General features: G+C 43.4%; 1 protein-coding gene across 1 annotated transcript; it reads right to left on the bottom strand.

The window, feature by feature from the left end:
* On the bottom strand, positions 1 to 13,447 carry fhip1aa (FHF complex subunit HOOK interacting protein 1Aa). Its single transcript, XM_076091997.1, has 11 exons — positions 13,311 to 13,447; positions 7,810 to 8,490; positions 6,153 to 6,311; positions 5,895 to 5,981; positions 5,576 to 5,743; positions 4,808 to 4,887; positions 4,436 to 4,638; positions 2,459 to 3,448; positions 2,186 to 2,364; positions 1,266 to 1,386; positions 1 to 191 (listed from the first exon to the last, which is right to left on the bottom strand). Exons 1-11 carry the CDS (start codon positions 13,413 to 13,415, stop codon positions 1 to 3), a joined length of 2,964 nt encoding a protein of 987 aa, XP_075948112.1. The 5' UTR covers positions 13,416 to 13,447.
* Between the last annotated feature and the right edge of the window lie 7,900 nt (positions 13,448 to 21,347).

Raw genomic sequence — 21,347 nt, 5'->3', positions numbered from 1 at the left:
TCACTCTTCCATAGGAATGTATGATAAGATTGAGTGCTCTTGTGCGATAGCAGCCAGTTCTTTGAGGAACTCCGTGAAGAGGACGGTGGCGAAGACTTCTGTCCGATCCAGAGAGATGGCTTTGGGTTTCGGTGGCGGCGAGCTCTTCGACATCCTTCCCGCCTCGCCGTGGGTGGAGCTTCTGCTTTTGTCTGAGAACATGAAGACTTAATGAGTAACAATGACAAAATGAAAACAAATCACGTATGAGCAGGAATACACTCTGTGCCATGCATGAGCTGGAACTGAAGACATTTTGTAAACATAATATATTCCTGTTAAGGATTTCTCCATTTATAAATAATTGCTTTTGTACAAGAAAGGGGAGTACCCCTGGTGACCTACTGAGACATTTTCTTCATAGAAAATTCTGGCTCTTATCTTTCTGCAAACATACTTCCAACAAGTTTTGTTTTTTTGTAGCTTATACAACTCTCAAACCGCGGGGAACCTAGTTCAAAAACAGGCCTGACGCTCCAGGGTTGAGCTGAGACTGTTGCTCAGCTGCAACATCACTTAAGAAAATCAAGTAGAATTTTTTATGGTTCCCAACAGACACGGCCGATAATGAATGCAGATGCTGTTTTGAACTTGACCCATTTTGTAACGGCACATTTTTTGACATCGAGGAACTCAACAACAGTGCAGAGTTTATATTCTTGTCATCGAAAAACAATAAAAACAATGCTCAAGCTATTACGTTTCATCCCGAGCCAACTGTCGTACTGAAAATACATTCTGAAATTGATGGCTGGGGGTCGAATTACATTTGTTTTCCAAAATCTGAACACTATTGATCACAGTTTACTATAATATATAAATAAATAAAGTCAAATAGATAAGAAAATGTGTATTACTATTAGTGATGATAAAGATAAAGATTGATTGTTGTGAGGTCACAGTGACCTTTGACACTGAAATTCCGTCAAGGTGTTCCTGAGATACTGCGTTGACGATTATGGACCAGCCAACGGACTACCGGCCTCTCTAATGTTCACTGATTCAAATATTATATATTGTTTCTTACATCCGTACAAACTATTACTATACTACTACTTAAAATGTTGGAGTAAAACCTGCTTGGATTTCAAGTCTGAATTTAAAATGAATGTTTTGAATACTTTTCACGCATAACTCATACTGCTATAGATCTATGTGAGAACACAGATTCCAGCCATAACTGGTGTAGACACAAAAATTCCAGATGTGGGTGCGTCTGTCGTCACCTGCAGCTATGAAGGAAGACTCCCTGGCCAGCAGCCAGTGTTGGGCGGCAGTGATCAGCTCCGGAAAGTCTTTTCTGGTGGCAGCCTGCTCTTCTATCTGGTTCTTCACGATGGCCAGGACCTGAAGGGAAACGCAGCAAAGAAACGGAGGATTACTGTGCATTCACATCTGCAGTGTTTGCACTGATGTAATTAAAGCTAGATTTAAGATTGTTGAAATTCTCTTTACATCCCGATTTCCATCAATAAATCAAATGAGCTGACAAAATAAACCGATAAGGAATGCACTCTGCCTCTACATTCATTGTGCGTCACAGGAGCCTTCTACAAGCTGCTAGCTTGACAGCTGTTCGTTGTTTACGCTTATAATGATCATTTTGGGCGAGAGGCCTGAAGGGAGGGGCTGTCAGAGTTGCCAACTTGGCGACTTTCTCACTAGATTTAGTGACTTCATGAGCTGGTGCTGCTCGTTCCTTTCATTGGAAGAGTTGGCAACACTGGGAGGGGTTTTTTCGGTTGGATACTTTTAGTAATTCAGTGTACTCTTGCTGGTTTCTCCAATGTTACCGACCCAAGCTTTAATAAAACCAAGCAGCCCGATTGTATTGATAAAGGATCTCTTGTTCAGCAGGGAGAAAAAGAGGAAGCTGTCTTTACTTTATTTTACTCAAGAGCAGCTACAGAACTGCGCTCAGATGACAAACTTTAAATCTCACTTTTGAAAGGTGAACTGCAAGTTTCAACATCTTTCAGCGACGCAGCCAAACCCAAATCATTTGCGTTCCTTGTCTTCATTCTGTCGACTTGATGGTACACACGCCTCAAGGGAAGGAAGGGAAAGAAAAGCCTCACTCCTGCCTGCACATGCACACACACACACACACACACACACACACACACACAAAACGCATCCGTTTTACCTGGTAGAGGGAGCGAACGGTCGGCTGAAAGACCAAGTTGGTGTTGAGAAGGAAGGAGCGCAACAGGGGCTGAGGGTAGGCCGCCAACTGGGCCAGGATGCCCGTCAACAACAAGTTGACGTGAAGCGAGTTACTCTGCATGTTCTCCAGACGAGACATCAGCACACTGACAAATGGACCTGCAGGAAGAATAATCATAAACAGCATGTTAATATGCGGTTTTGGGGCGTAATGACACTGCTGCAAAGAAGTGAAGATTTCCCTTACACTTACCGGTAAAAGGTGCCGACTGCTTTCTTCCGCCACTTCCGCTGACAAACTTGGCCCCAAAGGGTGAATGCAGTTTCTCTGGCTCTGGTGTCTCAGCAGAGAAGGAGGTAAAATCCATCTCCTCCTCCTCGTCCTCCTCTGCAGGCGTGACGGGCTTCTTCATCTCTCCATCAGGCTTGAGCTGTTTTCCACCTGCTTTAGTGTCCAACGTACGAATGAGCTCCTCATACTGAGCCAAAAGGTCATCGCCCGACTCGGCAGCTGTGGTGTTTTGGAGGTGGGAATTACAATCTGTCTGACCTTTGGCCTTTGTGTCCAAGGTATTTTTATCAGCCATCACTGAGGTTGGAAGTGTTAAACTGAGTCCGTTTTTTAGGGGAACTTCTGCGGATCCCGGTTGGGTTTCTTTCGATTCAGACCCGCTGGATTTGAGCTTACCGCTTTCAGTATCTCTGGTGTCTTTCTTGGCTACGAGATCGTATACCATGCCGTCGTCCTGGAACTCGTTTTCCTCAATATATGAACCTTGTACAAGCATGACGGCTGTTTTCCTCATCTCCTGGATGTGCTTTGGGGGCTCCGCAGGAGGCCGCTGTAGACGTTTAGTCTCCACAGGAGCCTCAGCGGTCTGCACCGGGCACGCGTCGTAGCTATCGTCCCACTCCAGCTCCAGCTGGGTGATGGAGGGCAGCTCTGTATTCGGCGGAGGGCGGGGCCGAGGCGCTAGCGGCTGCGGAACGCGCTTGAAAGCCATCTGGGTTTGCCTACTCTTCAGCCCCGGCTCCTCGAGGATGCCGGGCTGGTATTTCTCAGGAGGGGGGTCCTCGCCGTCGTACCGGGCTGACCAAACCTGGCAGGCCTGAATGCAGCTGCTGATGCTCAGGCGGGCGTCGTAGAGGTAATGAAGATAACTGACATCCAGGTAGATTTCTGAGCCGATGGTGCAGGAGTTACCGGAGCCATCGTCATCCTCTAAGAAGCTCTCCCTTTCCTCTGGAGGAGAAAGAACAGAGAGGAAATGTTGATAAAAGCTGACGTGCAGCGCCTCAGCGCAGCGTTCATGCGGAGCAGAACTAATGAGTTTGACAAGTAGCTACAGGGGGTAAAGTGATGTAATACAGCGAAACAGCAGGAGATCTCACTATTTGATGGAATACTCATAAACACTCATAAAATCCCTGTTACATGTCCCAGATAAATGTGCATCAACACCTTGCACTGTACTCAAAACCATGTTTGCACCGATTTAGTAAATGTAGCTCTTTATTATTATTGGGTTTTAGCACTCTTACTGTTAATGACTTTCTATTTTCCTCCCGTCCGTCTGTTCTGTTTGTTTACTATTACTGAGGTTATAACATGCACTCACTCAAATAGGGTTATGAATAGTAGAATCTGCTGGACGAATTCGCTTTGCAGCGGATTTGAAAGGAACGAAAACAAAGAAAACATTTGTAAAAGAAGATCACAAAAACTGCTGAAAAGCAGTCATTCATTTTGGCTTTTCAATAGCACATCCAGTACATTAAGAAATCGAAAGTATTAAGTAGTGTCAAAGCATTACAGGCTTTACACTCACAGCTGATAACAGAGTGAATACCTTTTCAAGGCCTTAAAAAGGGTTGATGGGCAACACACTATGTCGCCCTGCTTCCCTTTGTAATTCAGCTAATGATTAGCTTTTTTTCGTGACAAGCTAATATACTGCTTAAAAGGATCCTTCTAGTGTCTTACAACTTGGGTCTTCTCTTTGTAGTTTTTGATTCCCCGTACATTGTTTCGACAAACCAGTTGGCTTATTTACAATCTGCATTATCTTGTCTTATTGGACAGCAATGTCTCCATGTTCGGAGATCTAAGCAGTTACTTTGAGTACAATCTTATAATAACCCATTGAAATTATTAAATTAGCAAAAATGAGATCGAAGCTGTAATAAACCAGGCAAAAAAAAGTGTCTTTTAACATGTCGTACTTCTTACCCGTGGCGCTGGTGTTGTTGGGAGTCTCTGCACCTTTGGAAAAGAGGATGGAGTCCAGCTGTCGGAGAGGAGGGGGGCTGTGATCGGGGGAGCAGCAGGACGGCGTTAATGCCAGGATCTTGGCTGCTGACACAGAGTAGCAGTCCCTCTCCCCAACAACACGCCTCTGACTCAACATCATGTGATTACAGGGGATCAGGTACCTGGGGAGGCAAAAGGGAACAGATCCTGTTAGGAAAACCAGCGTGAGCACGAAACACAAATCTGCACGGTGGGAGGTAGCAATGTAAAAGCTCATCGTGTCGTAAACCAATTAGATGTATCCTGCTTCGTATCCTGCTTTCATAACAAGTCTGCGTGTGTGCCACTCACCTCAATATGAGCTGCAGCATCACATCTTCACAGTATAAGCCAATGAGAGTGCGGAAAAGTGCCAGGGACACAGTGCCCAACTGCAGAGTTAAAGCACATGACAACAACTGAGGATTTTTACACCACTGCTGAAACTTTGTCGGTTAGTCAAGAAACAGAAATTCATTGCAATGATTAGCCTAGAGAAGGTCGAGGATTGAGAGATTTTTGTAAAATATATATTTTTTGTTTTTTTACAACATGACTACTTGATAAGTTATTAAACTTCAAAGGTAAAAGCAAACAGGAAAATAGCTGAAATGTGGAATATTTGCATGTTCGTCAATGTTTAATTTGGCTCAAGGTATGTTTGTTTATTTTTTTTGAATTGTGCAAAATAAATAAACTAACTAAACTAACTATCATTTTTCACCGAGTTGCAGGTGTGCCGAAGCTGACTGTTGGCAAACACTGGAGGAAACTCCCCGAGACATTAACACAGCCGAACGTCAATATAAAGAAACCATTACTTATAACTAACGGGATGATGTCACTGCAACTGAGCATCACCATGGCAACATTTCGCCAGCTTTGGTGCTGACATTTAAAATTTCAACAAGGGTCCAAAAGTGCCTCTGGGGTTGTTTTCCTGGAGTTATTAAACATGAGTCATGCTGTTTTTGAGTGTGATGCGTGTCTGTCTGTCTGTCTGTGTGAGTGGGAGTGTGTCTTTTTAAGACTAAACATGTACAGAGGTGTTGTTGGCAGTTCGCTGGGTTCGCTCTGTACCTGGAAAGGCGTGTTGATGCGGCTGACTAGAGTGTCTAAAATGTGGACGCTCTCATGTCGGTGCAGGAGGATGAAGGAGAGGAAAGTCTGCAGCAGCGCCGGCTCAGACACAGCCCTCAAGAAGAGGTCGAGGTATGCTGTGGTGGTCATCACCTCTTCCAGGGTCAACTTCACAGAGGACGAAATCATCAGTCAGTCAGTTAGAATGTGTGTTAGTGCAAATAAAATAATTTGCATACTGTAATTCTTGAGGTCTGCACGGATAAAAGCAAACGGAACGATTGTAAGTGATGTTCCGAGAAGGAAGAAGAGTACCAACCTTGTGGAGAGCGGGTGCTAGGACAGGCACGAGGAATCCGTTGTAGATGTAGCTAACCAGCTGGTCTCTGATATCCGGGTGGGCCACCTGGGAACAGTCACACATCAAGTCAAGAGTGCAGTCAAGCAGAAGGTTGCAGCCATTTAACCGCGTGTGAATAACCCCTGTAACCGTGTAACCTTGTAAATGTTTCACGTGGCAGAGAGCTTTGTGTGCGAGTGTGTGTGTGCAGCCTCGTCAGTCGCCACACGTTTTCACCTGAATTACAACGTTGCAGAACTCCAGCGAGTTGAGAAACTGGACGAGGGACGGCATTTGGAGCCAGTCCTCTTTGTGCAGGCAGTGCCAGTCCGCACTGGGAACCTCCAGCTTCGTGGGCAGAGACGAGTACAGGCCGCTCAGCCCTGTGGCCAGAACCTGAGGAGAGAGAGAGAGACAAGTCAACATCAAATAAAATGTTACCGTATTCTAGAATCGAGATACAGTCAATAGCTGATTTGGGTTTTCACTAATCCTGTAAAATGTGTTGACTTTGGTGATCCTCGGACTTTTCCTCTCGTGCCACCGGTTTTGAGTGAAACATTCTTGACAGCTATTGGATGGATTGCCATGCAATTTAAAAGTTGGGTCACCACAGGATGATTTGCTATAACTTAGATTTTTGACTTTATATTTTAGCATCATCATCAAGACAAGACGGCGTTTTTGGTTTATGAATAAATACCTGCTAAACTAAGAACTAAGAACATTCCTTTAGTGAACGGGTAAACATTACAGCTGCTAAACATCAGCATGTTAGCATTGTCATTATGAACGCGTTATAAACTGTAATACCTACACTACATCGTGAAAAATATTTTACCTGTACTTTACTGGAGAAAAAAACACTGTGCCGCAAAGCATCATGTGATATATCATCATCATGTGAGTCTAATGAAAAATAATTTGACACAAAGTGATAACGGAGAGAATATTATGGAATTCGTTTGGCATAAACAAGATATCTTTGGCTGGCAGTTTTACTTTCGGCTTCACACAACAGATTTATAAATGTTTTACTGCAATACAAAATACTTTTGTAAATCATTTCTTCTTCTCCATTTTGATAATGTAATGCAGCTGTAAACACAGCACTGCAGCAGCCTTCAGTGCACATCAGCCAGCCAGCTCCTCCTCAAACAGCATACATATGGATTCATACCTCCTACAGGTCAGCTCTATAAATATATTTGAGCAGCGGTTACATTTTATCGCCTATAATTTCCTTTTATAATCATCATGATGTGATAATTAGGTCACTAATTAATTCCGTAATGTCAGCAGGCTTTCCATGTAACAAATGGTCAGTATTAACAGGACTTCTGTCTTTTCTTAGAGGTGTAATTTCAAGTATTTACAGGATTTTAAAAAACAACAGAGTCTATGGCAGAGTAATTACACTGTAAAATGATGCATCATTAGTGTTGCATTGATGTATACATCCTCTATAGGATTATCCTTGTCGCCTGCCGGCGGAACCAATTAAATTCAGTCATCACTTGTTAAACTGGCATCACATCAAAAGCAATTTCTCATTGCGATGTCTGCAGCCGTGGGTAAATGGCATTATTTACGTGGGATTATCTTGCAACCGTGTCTTAATCTCATGAATGCCAGACATTTGTAACACTCAATGAGATGGTTTAACCTTGCTTCAAGTGGCTCCATGAATTCATCTGCATATTTTTTTGCCTGATTAGGACGCCGAAGGGTCACTGGAGTCTGGGATGATTTTTTCCTCATACATAAAGGTTGAGTTAATTAGGAAAATCTAAAAACAGAGGGGCTCAGTCTGAGGAGATTCACAGGTACTAAAATCCACCAGGTGAATGACAGCAAGAAGAACAGGTAAAGGTCATTTGTCAGAGGGACTAACCGGACAGAAGTAGGTATTCTCTGCGATGTGTTTGGCCACTCGCTCGTTCTCAGCAGACAACGACATGATGAGCAGCAGTGCATCTCTGGCTTGCTGGCCCACAGTGCCCTCCCTGTGGATGAAGGGGATGAGCAGGGAGAAGATGAGGAAGTTGGTGGCTCCCTGGTCTTCGCTGGTGTGGAAAAACAGCTCCAGGATTGAGGGGTCCTTCGCCAGAACGTAGCACAGCTGGTTGAGCAGCAGCACCAGCTCGGCTTCGACCTGTGGCGCCGTCGTGTCAGAGCAGGACGACAGCAGCATCATGAGAGGCCGCAGGATGGGCTTGTGATGCAGCAGGGGCTGGCGCGCCTGGCCCACCAGCATCTCATACATCTTCAGCTGCTCCAGCTTCATGTCGTCGGTGAACTCCCGGCGGAGGCTCCACACGAAGAGACGCTCCATCACGTTCTCCATCACCACAAACTCCAGGATGGGGCCCATGGCACCGACCTGACCGCTCTCTTCCTCCATCAGCAGGAACAGCATGTGCTCCACATAGTTCTGCACCGCGCTCGCCTCGTCTCCGGGGATGGTGCCGAAACGAGGGCCGCCACTTGAGCCGCCGCCGAGGTTGATGACACCGAGGGAGGGCAGGGTGGAGCTGCTGCGCAGGGGATCATGCTTTTCTAGGATCTTCACCACCTACAATAAGAGAGAAGAGGAATGTTACTCAACTGAACACATTGTAACCCCATATCATTTGATTTTCATGCAAGAAGAACAGCTTTGCAGCAAACTTTGCAAAAAATACGCTATTATGCTTTGGATATCATAAAGGCATTCAATTAGAAAGAAACAAAGCCATAGCTTGTAGAATTTGATTGTTTTTTTAAAAAGCGCTAAGAGATAAGGACGTTTTTCGTGGAAGGTTTTAAATAAAAAACACAAGTTTTGCAAAAACAAAAATCAATAAATACACGCAATGATGAGGCCTTTATCATTCTATACACTGTAGCTTCTTTACATTCTATTAGAATGTAAAGAAGCTACAGTGTTGCCTTTTCTTCCCACAAGAACGTAATTTTGTCAGGTTGATAAAAAGAAATGTCACTTTACTTCCTGACATTTTTGTTACTTTTTTTTTTTTGTTACGTGTCAGATAACACAAAGAACAAGCAATCTAAAAGCTAATTACATAGAAACCGATCAATATTCTCACCTCAAGACAATCTTAAATATGACTTAGTGAGGGTAATGAAAAGTTGTCTCACATTTAAGTTCAACACACATGAAACAGGCTAACGAAAAAAACTCGGTCTTCTTCTCGGGGCAATTATGTTTTCTGCTATTTTCATAACACAGTCTTTGATAAACTTTGTCATGTTTAGTAATTACCATGGCCACTTTAGCTTACTTTGATGATGTTTTCATGTGAAAAGGACCGCTGCTGTGAGGCCAAGTTATCTTGGAGTTGCTTCACTTTTCTAGCTCGGTCGCTCTGATAGCTTGTTGTAGCATTAGCATGTTTGGTGTCGTAGTGTCTCTTTACATTATATTCCTTAAACAAGGCAACAGTCTCATGACTAATTAGGCAGACACAGATGTTTCGGTTTTCGGTGAAAAAAATATTGTGATCTCCACCTCTCCTGGAAGCGGCGGCCCTCATTATCGACTTTCCTTTTTTTTTTTACTTGCCGTAACATGACAGGTCAAGGGTCAGAGCCAATTTCAAACAGCCAGACAGTTACAGAGTGGTGCTGCCACCATGAGGTGAAAAGAGGAATTGCATGTTGAATTTGTATGATTTGTTCATTCCGTTTTGACTGTGCTGGCGGGCCATAAATAATGCATTTTAAGACAGAAGGTGCGGGCCATATAAAATCTGACCGCGGGCCGGACTTTGGACATGCCTGGCCTATACACTTTCAACTGTATTTTGAATTTTTGAAAAGAAGAAATTAATTCAAAATGATATTACAAAGGAAGTTTGGAAGGGGACCCATCTTTATTGGTGGGCCACCCAAATGAATTCTACACATGAGAAACACTGCTGGTGACTGATGGCCACCATTTTGGAGAACACAAAGTGAGGATTGACAGAAACTCAATCAACGAAATCCAAGAAAGATGCAAATTGATCGCTGGGCTTTAAAAATGGCAAAATGCACAGAATCAGTTTCCATTTATGTTGACAAAGACGATCTTCAGCATTACCACTCACATAATGTAAAGTATACGTGCTATACTATGGACACTTGACATTTGGTACAAGTCAGTGTTTTCTTTTTATAGCAGTTTTAATCTTGTTTGTATAGACAGTGCTTGTACAGCATGTTTAATTAATACAGGTTTGTTAAAGGTAAAACCACTGCCTTCTTCCCGACAGGTTAATCATCAACAATAATGGGGCGTAAACAGACCAGCAGCACAGTACAGATAAACTCAGTTTGGTAGCACACAGTGAAACAGTCCGTTGTGTATCCAGTCCCTCCCTTGTGTGTTGGCTGCGTGGAAACCAGAGTCACAATAATGGAGCCAGTGTCCCCGGCCCGACACTGCTGCCATGACAATAACTGGTTGTGCACAAGAGGGCTGGGCATGGCTGATGGAAACAAGAGAACAGAGTTTGTACAGCCCTTTGGGGCCCGTGGCCCAGTGGCATCAGTCCAGTTCAAGCTCTCTGACCAAGGTAGAATTGTTCTTACTATACATACATACATACATACATACATACATGGAGTCAGATTATTACTGACACTATCAAGGTCAGTTGCAGACAAAGCTAAAGGTGCACACAAGGTTGGGAGAATTTTGATTGCCTCTCGCCGGCTCTCAACATTGCGATGCCTGAGCTGGTAGCACATCGCTAACGGTGCTAACTGCGCTAACAGTGCAAAACTACAGTGACAGTGCTGGCAGAGCTAACAGTGTTTACGTGAGGGGGAACCGGAGGGTGGGAGCTACACTTACGCGATTACGCTGTCGGTCAGAGCTTTAATATAGCAACAAACAACTATTTGACGTCTCAGCCGGTGCTATGTAGAGCTGTTGAGAGGCAATAGATTTACTCTGAATTCAGTATAGAGAACCTTAAAGGTTGGTTGACCTATGAGGCCTAGAATATGTGTATTATAAGCAAAGTAGCTGTTAGCAAGCACTCATTTTTGGTTACTTGGGCCAGAATAGTATCTCTAGTTCAGGGATCTGAAAGTGTTAGAATTAAACACTTTGTTTCAGATTTAATCATCACAAGCCACAACTGGCAGTATCAATCTAAATAGGGAAATTGAAAGTGCAGTATTTGCCACATCCTCATTACCAGAAGTGTGGTGCCCTTGAGCAAGGCCCTTTCCGCTCAAGTGGAGCCTTTCAGACTGGTACTGGGGAGTTTCCAGGTGTAAATCTGTTAAACTCTTCCGAGTAGGTCTTCAGTGAAACTTCCCAGAATAATTATAGGTTACAAAAACACACCTACTGAAGTGAGAGCTCAGTTTTGATCTGTCAGAAAAATTACGAAAATACCATAATGTGTGTCATCCGTTTAACCCTAACCTGTACTTTAAAATACACCGATATATAGAATTTAGCATTTAGCATTTAAAAAGAAAAACACTTTGTCATCACTCTTAAATTTGCTGATGCAGGTGTCTTTCCTTAAAGCTATTGGAGTTTTATCATTAGTCAGCTTATACAGTACAGGCCCACATGAGTGTTTTGATGCATAGCTTGTGAATTATTAATACAAGACGACATATGCAGCGTCAGATTCCGGCAGTGCTCTGAATTACCAATTTTAAAAAAGGTGTTAACATTGCAAAAATAATCCCAAATATTATTCTGAGAATTGGGATGAAAAGATTGAATAAAAAACAAAATATGTTTTTAACTTTTATCATGCTTAATATATGTGCTTTTATTCCATTTGACAGAAGCCCAAAAAGGAAATGAAACCACCAGAAAGCAAATTCACCTGAGGGACGGGAGCTTCGACAAGTCTAATTTAACTGAACTCTGACATCTGAAGATGTTCTTAAATGTACACTGGATGGGGGTGTTCCCACATGGAACTGTCCACGCCACTAAACAGAAACGCATTCATAAAATGTGGAATGTAAACCTGCAATGTAAGGAGTCAGGGCAGTATGTTCCTCGTCACTACGGCTCTTCACTGTCATAAGTTAGAGATTGTTGGCAGCCACAGCAACGGGACGATCACTTTGCATGTCACAACAAACACAATGAGCTCAGTGAGGCCTGGAGAGCGGCAGATAAGACACAGCAAATGAACATAAACCTAATCTGCCAATGAAACAGTGAGAGCTTCTTACAGAGGGACAAGGTCAATCCTACTTACGACATGCATTTCAAGGTTTTCCGAACTGAAACCAAAGTCAAGAGCACTCTTATCGCTCGACAGATAAGCTGAGCGTGGAAATAAGACTCTGCAGGAGTGAAATTGTGCTGCCAGTTTGCCTAAAGCGAAACAAGCTTTAATCTGAACAGGGAGTTCTCATTCATAGTCAGGCCGGGACTAATGAAGAAATAAGTGAAACCGTAAAAATATTAAAAACACGAATCCCAGACAGACATTTTGCAGGAGTAAAAAAAACAGCTACAATGGTTAGCTTACCATCATGTTCAGTGCCAAGTATGTCACTGGTCTGGACTCTACTGACAAGCCTGCTAAAGTTTGCTACCCACTACAACAGGTTTGTATTCAAAACAATAGGCTCACTTACAGCACAGTTCTTCTACATCAATCTGAATTCACCAACCACAATAACAGATACACCCAGCACAATGCATGTATAATTCATTTATTCCAACAAAACTAGATGGAACCAAAAGGTTTAGCTACTGGATACAAGATGACACCATTCACTGAAAATGTCACTCTCAGTGTTTGTGTCCTGAAGGTTTAAAGTTTCTACATCACACTTTTTGTGAGTGGTCCAATATGCAAGTTGTGACACTACAAAACCCTGCTCGTATGAGCACGTGATTAACTAACATTGCTCCTTCAGCTGATGAATTGAAAAACAGCCTTTCTGCTGCACAAACTGCGCAAATTCTTCTTTACTACCTCACCGACAGTAGAAACTGACTCCAGAGCTGTTCCCCGCAGCGCCAAACTGCACTTATGGCCAGTGGAACATTGGCAGTGGGGAGGCCGCCTGTCTCAGACGTTTGGCTCTTTGCAGCAGCATGTGTCCCTGTTCACCCCTGTGGGTCCTGGCAGCCAGTGAGGCCTCTACTACTCCTCCCACACTGAGATGAACAAACGTTACACAGAATGACACTGGCCAGACACAAAGGGGTTAGAAAAGTGTGTTGGTAACTAAGTGTCAGCTGCTTTAATGTCTGCATTGGTGTGTCAGCGTGTGGGGTCTGACCCTTTGTGGGGCTCACAGATAAATTAAGCTGAATTCCACTGTGGTTTTATTACATTTGACACCAGATACGCATGGAGGGATTAGTTGTGCTTTAAGCTGCAGGGGTCTTGATTCAGTGCTGGCGTTTACCTGAGACCAGTGGTTCTTGAACACAATCATGCAGGTCTCTGGATCCACCCCTTTTAAGACCAGAGACTGCCCATCTGGGTTTCCATTGGCAACCATGGAGGCCATCACGGTGACCGGATCATGCGTGGATTAAACCATGTCAGAGGCAGAAGGGGGACATTCCTGACTGCTTACTGGTGCAACCATAACCACAGGAGGAAGCATCATCACAGAGGACCTGAGGATGCAGGGAAAAAAAAGCAGATATGATTATCCACAGAGACACAAAAGGTTGATTCATAAAATAGCAGCACAGACGCACTGATATGACTGGAGATTGTAGTGATTTTCTCTCCCTCTGCATGGCTAGACAGCAGCTATGACAGGTATGCAGGAGAGAGAACAATAACAGGCAAAGTCAGATGACCAGAGGAGAGGAGAGACGCATCTCGCTCCACTTTGGCTGCCGGCCGCACTCTGTACTTTCAGACTGAGATGTCAAATTGTTTGTGGACTACCTAAGACGCCCAAAGTGGATTCCTGCAGGCCCCCTGACATCACTCTCATTGCAGAAACATTTTTTGACATCGGAAGGCAAACGGCGACTGGGTGTGAACAACTCTGGCTGAATGTAGGGAGTCAGAGAGGGGAAAAGACAACATATTTATGTAAATGAGGTCTGCTTTGGTTGTCTGCATAAAAAAATATATTATTTTAGTTTAAAATAGCCTGAGGGCAGCTTTGCAGACCAGTTCCAACACTCACATTGGCACCATGGAAATTTGGAAGATGCCCACTTTTTACCCCAGAAAGGAACTATTTTATTGCTTCCCTTGGAGAGGACATTCCTGGAAAGATTGACTCTGCTAAATAAGACAGAAGTTTTTTTTGACAACACTTGGAACAGACTGGTTAATGTGAGGATAAAAAAAATCATCAATATTTCCATTAACACGCCTGCACTTCAAGAGGAAGGATGTTAGGATGTGCCTTATCTGCCCGTGTTTCCTCTGCTTACAGACAGTGAATGTTTTCATCTGCCATCAATAGAAATGATATCACATGTATATATACAAATCACAGTCATGTTCAACAGATCTTACACACAATCTCTCCAATGAGATTAAGAGTCTCCAGGCTTGCAACTTAGTCGACTAATCGATTTCATCGACAGATCTGTAAAAACGAGTTTCTCCACAAAGAATCACTCAAAAGCCCCACTTTAAAATTTGCGTTTACAAGAGCTGTGCTCATAAGTTTCTTGGAAATAAGTCATTCAGCATGAAAAAAAAGCATTAAAAACTACTGAAGAAATCAAGAAAGACCAAAACAATCGATTAGTTGACTAATCGACTAAGAGGGGGCAGCCCTAATGCTAACAGTTGCTAATTATCACGAAACACAAAATACAGCTGAAGCTTATGGGGAAGTGTTGCAGATATTAGGTCACAAACCAAAGAGTCGGACAAATATCATTTAGATTTGTCCAAAACCTGACGATTGCACGAGAGGGAATGACGTCAGATCAACAAAACCACTGGGATTCATCCTCTGGGCAACATGAATATCTGAACCAAATTCCAAAGCAATACATCCGACATTTCACTCAAAACCACATGGTGGTCATAGTAGGCGTCATCCTCAGGGTACCATGAATGTCTTCACAGAACGTCATCTAAACACACCCAACAGATTTTTAATTCTCGATCAAAGTGGTGGCCCCAACGGCTGACCAACACCCCTGGAGCCGAGCGGCTAGCGATGCTATAAAGGACACGGTATGGTGTAAGTCTGTCCGCCTCTGAACACTAACACAACATCAGGACCGAGTTAAACACTCACACAACGCAGGATCATATGGACTCTGTCACGACGGGGGATCAACTGTAAAACACGCAGCAGCTGCATGCCACAACACCGAATCTGAGCCTCTAGCTCCTGCCCCTAAATGTGCCTCTCAACCAATCACAGCTCAACCTCTTCTTTTGAATCCACTTTGCCCCAGTGAGGCAGAAACATCCCCACCAAGTTCAGGCACATAGTCAAACTTTCACCATCTGCTTTCAGTTAGAAGGTGGCTGGATTCTTGAGAAGGAATGTGTGTGTGTGTGTGTGTGTGTGGGGGGGGGGGGGGTTTCATACCTTTGCTGAACCATCTTTAACAGGGACGCGTCGCTAAGCAGACGAGGAGCTCATTCTTGATCTGTTGTCACAAAAACAAGAGGGATGAAGATATGTCAAAGAGAGGAGCAGGAAGTGAGTATGCGTGTGAGAGGCCAGGCATGGTGGGAAGTGACTGGACATGAGTAAGCTTCTCCGAAACGCTTCTTGGACGGAGATTGAGAGGGAGGAGGTTTCGATGGGGGAGGGAGGGGAGAGCAGGAGGGGGGAGGGAGTAAAAAGAGGAAAAATATGGTGAGAGAAAGTGTAGAGAGGAGGCGGCGCAAGAAAAATGACAGCGACAGTGTTTACGTGCATATAAAGTTTAGAATGAACCAATGGTTCTGCAGGATTTCAACATCAATATAAAACCCTCATGATCCCTCCGTCGTGGGAGAATAACACCATTGACTCTTCCAATTAGTGTTGTGATGTAATTGGCATCCTTCACTACAGTGAGAGGCCAACTGCCCTCTCCAGCAGTTACACCGAGCCATCGTGCGAAATCCTGTCACGTAATGCAGCAGCCGCAAAGCTCTCACAATCTAGTTTTAAATCACACGTACATTAAAACATAACGATCATATAAACTGAAGTTGATGTTTTTTGGACGGTAAGAATCTAAAAACGTTTGCTTGATATCACACAGAACGATCAATTCTTTACACTCAGTTTCCAGTCGGCTCAAAACCGGTGGAGTGGGCAGACTCTAAAAGGTCTGGACCCCGCCTATAACAAATGTGGGTTTCTTGGAAAACATGCAATCTTTCATAAAAGCGTGACGTCGTGTAAACAGAGAGTGAGAGGGAGACAGATGGAGATGTGTGTGTGTGTGGGTGAGTGTGTTAAAAAGGAGAGTCATCAAACACTCATTTCGTTTTGCAGGCTGGTTTTGTGCCTCTCGATGGGACTCACACTTACAGTTTTTCTCCAAGCAGCACAGTACAGACAACACCCATGGAGATCTACATTATAATCAATGTAACTCAGGGACTCACTGTTCTGTTAATTTTAAGTTCGCCGTCTTGTTCAGGACACTTTGACGTGTTAATCGGTGGAGCTCAGAAACTCCAGCCTTGTGATTAAAGGCTGACCCGCTCTACTAACTCGGATACAGCAGCATGAAACGGAACTTTAATTCTCCTTTTTTTCCTCTTCTGAGCCGACAGAATCGTTGCAATATTTCATCTTGTACAACTGAGGAGATGACGGTCCTGTGTAATCAAACCTCCTTCTATGTGTCAGCAGTGAAAGCCTGATAGAGAACGGTTTAACCACCATGCTCCCTTGCTCTCGAGTTTGTCCTGCTGTCATTTTGCTCCTGGCAAAATATTGCCAACTATATCAAAATAATAGCCTCAGAAATTCTTTATTGGTTGGGCTAAAGTCACTATGAGAAGACAGAGATAAACAAACATTATCTTGCTCATCTCTTGTCTTTTCTCATGAGATGCAGAATAGCCGGCAGGATATCCTGATTTGCTGCGGCACTGTGCATCAACCCGCTCGCTGTAGACTGGTCGGATTCACTTTTCTTTAAGCTGCTTTCAGCCGTTCACCAGCCTCACTTTTTGCCTCAGGTTATTGTCAAAAAGAGCTCCTGAAGGTTTGTTTTTGTCTGTTTGCAAGATCAGCTTCATGTAATCAGTGATTAGCTCCTCTCAGACAACAATACTCTGGCAACAACTGACTTCCTTCTCTCAAATATGCTCTAGTTGGTACAGTTTCAATTTCTTGAACTATGGGCCAAATAGGTCAAGCTAATCAATTTTCCACAACTAGGACTAAGTGCCGGCATCTTAAAACACTCCGAAGAATCCAACGAGGGTCTGAAATATGCAACAAAGGCCGAAGATTAAAATATGCTTTTTCAACTAACCCAGTAAAAGGGCCTGCTAATGAAAGTCATGACCTACATCGTGCTCCCATTTACAGTACCTGCTGTCATGTTGTCACACAGTTACCCAGAAGCCACTGCTCTACTTGCTCAAAATAACCTGACATACAGTAGAGCCAGAAATGGGACGAGCACTGCACATGCTAAAATATAGGTTGTTAAAAATACATAATTTGTGCATGTGTGTGTGCGTCGGTTCTTGAGATCTGAATGTTGACATGAGAACGCAGCGTTGCCTGAGTGCATATTTTTCTGTTTACGGTCTCAAACTGCCGGCGTAGCAGTCTCATTGTGACACAAGCCTCTGCCGGATTCTCCTAATTTCCAATTATCCAATTATGGCAATTTGATAATTACATATATTTGTCGCTTCCACGTCTCCGCAGTCAGAGACGCGATCAACAGAGTAGTTGAAACCCCGCCTGGGCTTTCTCTCAGTACAGAGGCAGTTAGCTGCACCCAAAGACACCACGTCTCTATTCGTTTCCAACATGAGGACATTTGGACGTCACAGGGTCATCTTTTTCAGAAATACAGAATGTCCGTCTGAGTGTTATTCAGTAATTCTTTCCTAAACATATGTTGATGTTTTGGACTTTGGGTTCATTTACGACCAACAATCGATTGATAACTCACCTTTTTAAAAATGTAACATTTTGAAGAAGCTTGTTTACCCTGTTGTGTTGTACAACACTGTTGCTATGTTATTTAACTGAACAATATGCTTTGGCGCACTAATTATATTCCTCTCTTCTTCTTTTAACTTGTTTTTCACTCTTTGATGTCGGGCCGTGATTGAAGGTCTCACAAGCCAAGTATTCAGTCACACCAACAGTTAGAAACTCAGTTATTTTTACTGCTATTTGTTTGTAAGGCGACGTGTTTTTGAAGTATGAGTCGATGCCTCCATTTATTCCTGCGGGTCTCAGCTAATTGACGCAGACTGATAAGTCATTTTTGGGCTCATTCTTATTAACAAGAGACTAGATAAGAGCCATGAATGAAATTGTTACAAAATATTCCATTTTTGCTGGACCATGTCATGCCTTTCCAACTGTGAATTGTTGCATCGGTTTAAGTCATTATTTATAAATGGCTACACAGATACAGCTGGAAACCAAGGCCATGTCCACACTACTCCGTTTCCATTTGAAAACGCATATGTTTTGTGCTACGTTTACTCTGAGCGTCCACACCACGCCGGTGTTTTCGAGCACCGAGGACGGTTAAGTTTGAAAACTCCGGGTTGTGTTTTCGCGTGGACGGGCATAAACGCATACATTTAGAAACAATGACGCCTACACCCGCGTTCGCTACTTGATTGGTTCTTAGCAGTCATGACGCGTCCTTCCCCGATTCGTCACACTCATATCACGTGACCCTTACCCGGAAGCTCACAAACATTGATTACCGATCGACTACCAGGTTAATGGACAACTGACAGGTGTTGCTGACCTTGTTGTCTTTACTAGCAGCTGTTGTTCAGTTAAAGTCTGCATTATTACGGAGGAAGCAGCTGTTAATGGAGGGATTAGCGAGCGGCGTTATCAGCCCTACGGAGCGGACGTCTGAAGTCACGGTTTGCGGCTTTGAGGAGGGTGATGGACACAAAACGGAGGACTTTCCTGTCCTTATTAATGCTTATTTTGTTCTGCACGTCTATTGTGAAGTCCGTAGATAAAATCTAAAGGAACAAAACAGTAATTGCTCTCCAGTAGGACAGATAGTTAAGCCACCAGCAGAGCTACGAGTGAGAACAGACAACGAAACCGAGAGGGAACGAGTGAGAGACGTGTGTTCACCACATTTATGGACCAATAATCTAGTAAACCTTTACGTGTAAGTGTTGATTTTAAAGTAAATGTGATGTGTGAGAGAGCGAGATAGAGCAAGACCTGCAGCGTTGTAACTAACGTTAAGTCTGAAAAATAAAACTTCTAAAACTTTCCACGAACTGTGTCCGTTTGAGTTCATAGAGGAAGATTTTAGAGAAGATCTTAAGTATCAAACACGACCTTTTCATTTTAACTAAGCAACCAACCATTTTAACTAAGCAATGTCACGGGGCATGATGGAGGACTCACGCGCAGACAGTCAGATGCAGTGAGAAAGGGTTTTAATGAGTGACGAAGAAAACAGGAATCTTTACCGGAACACAACAGAGAATCCAAGGGCGAGACAAGAAACAAGGGGGGGAAATCCGGCAGGACGAGGCAGGGCAGACAGACTGGGAAACCAGGAACAGGACGAGCAAAAACAGGTGGGTAGACATGAACAATGACCTGGCAGTGAGTGACAGAGACAGGGGGTTTATAAAGTGGCTTGAACAGGTGAGGAGAGTTGTGCTGATGAGGAGGGAGTGCTTGATTAGAGGCAGGTGAAGGGAGTTAGGTTGATGATGAGGGAGTGACTGATCGGTAGAGTGAGGAGGGTGAAGTTACACAAAGACACAAAACACACAAGGCAAAGCCTGATCGTGACAAGCAACCAATCTACTTCCTGTTTACATCGACACCCACGTGCATGCCCAGTGTACGTGAAGAGTCATGTGATATTTGCTTTGAGTCATGTTAGTCTGGACGGAGATCAATTCAAAAACGATGCTGAAACGCCGTGTGGACGGAGATCGTTTTTGGTTGAAAACTCCGTTTTGATGCAGCAAAGGGAGCAACAGGCTCTCGTCTGTTCACTCCCAAGGTAAACATGAAGACAAAGTGAGAACTATTGTGTTGCACCTCAGTGCTTTGCAAAGAAACGAAAGAAGAGATAAAAGCCCAAGGCTGAAAGGAGCAAACAGGGTAAAAAAAAAAAAAAGGAGAGAAAAGCGCGCCTCAAGGGGTTTTGTCCGTTTTGTTCTGATCTGGTTTCGGGTATTGTCAGGTTTCTGTCTTCCCAGAGGTTTTCATACGCACACAGGCGTCGTCTAGTTTAGAGGCAGGACACACCCTTTACTCAGAATAAAGATCCTATTTCTTGCAAAACAGGACGTTTAAACCTCAATTCCTGAGACTTTAGAGAGGAGATATTCAAAAAGACATTGTGTCGGCGAGGCGTTTTGGGTGCTAGATGGCGGAACAGAAGAAAAGTCTGACTTTTTCAAGTCGAACCAGCCTTATTACATAATTGACAGTGTGGTGGCCGCCATGGCAACGCAGTGACAGACATGCCCATTAAAGTGATAGTAGCTGATGAAATATTTAAGGGCTACTGCTGAAGACAGTGCCTGGCCTAATAATGTAGTCTTCCCCGTCCTCAGCCATTCAACAACACAACAAAGGGACACAAGGAAATCTCAAACAACAATCTAACCATTGTAATTTTTGCTGTTAAATGTCAAAAAGAATAATCAAAAGTATTAATTTGAAATAGTTTAATTTATTTATGTTGTTATCTTGGGGGCCTACTGTAAAAAGAAGCGGATGGAAAAGAAAATCAATGTTTTGATAATTTTCCTATAAACTTCACTCCATCATACATAAATCATACTGTTCCATATATGAAGTATCAGGTGCTGAACAATGACTGTAAATAACTTATGAGATAAGACTGTGATTATGTAGGCAGATAGTGTTGCTCCGTGCTGCATGCCTGCAGATTCTCACATGCACATGAATACAACAGCCAACACCCTGTTGGCTGTTGTATTCATCTCCAAACTGGTTTCAGAAACAGGCTGCTGGTACCATAATGCTCAGTGATCACAAGAGGTGAATCATTAACATATTCAAATACACGCAGGTGCTTAGTGAAGCTGGGAGAAGAAGGGGGAGGTAGCAGTACCAAACATCCAGAGGGTGAAAATACACCGTTCAAAAAAAAAACTGAGCGCAATAAAATAATCACCTATACAAGCCAACAAGAGGATAAAAGAGCCCTTACACCCTTTTGATAAAAATCAAAGAGTTCACAAACAGCAACTCTCTTGAAAGAGAGTTCAGCCTACTATGGAGAGACAGGCTTTTTCTGTTGACAGAGACACCTGTGTATGTACATTATGCTAA

This window comes from Anarhichas minor, unplaced genomic scaffold (assembly GCF_050575085.1).
Source record: "Anarhichas minor isolate MPS153535 unplaced genomic scaffold, ASM5057508v1 ptg000014l, whole genome shotgun sequence".
NCBI classification, from domain to species: Eukaryota; Metazoa; Chordata; class Actinopteri; order Perciformes; family Anarhichadidae; genus Anarhichas; species Anarhichas minor.
The sequence above is the reverse complement of the archived record's forward strand: the minus strand, read 5'-3'. Positions and strand labels throughout refer to the sequence as shown.

What these genes read in the sequence shown, in the direction of transcription:
- fhip1aa (XM_076091997.1), bottom strand. Translation starts at nt 13,415, where the DNA reads ATGGCCTCCATGGTTGCCAATGGAAACCCAGATGGGCAGTCTCTGGTC. An exon ending in TCTGCAACGTTGTAATTCAG is followed by an intron (nt 5,982 to 6,152) that starts GTGAAAACGTGT and finishes GACTGTTCCCAG; the next exon opens with GTGGCCCACCCGGATATCAG. An exon ending in CCGTTCGCTCCCTCTACCAG is followed by an intron (nt 1,387 to 2,185) that starts GTAAAACGGATG and finishes GTTTCCCTTCAG; the next exon opens with GTCCTGGCCATCGTGAAGAA.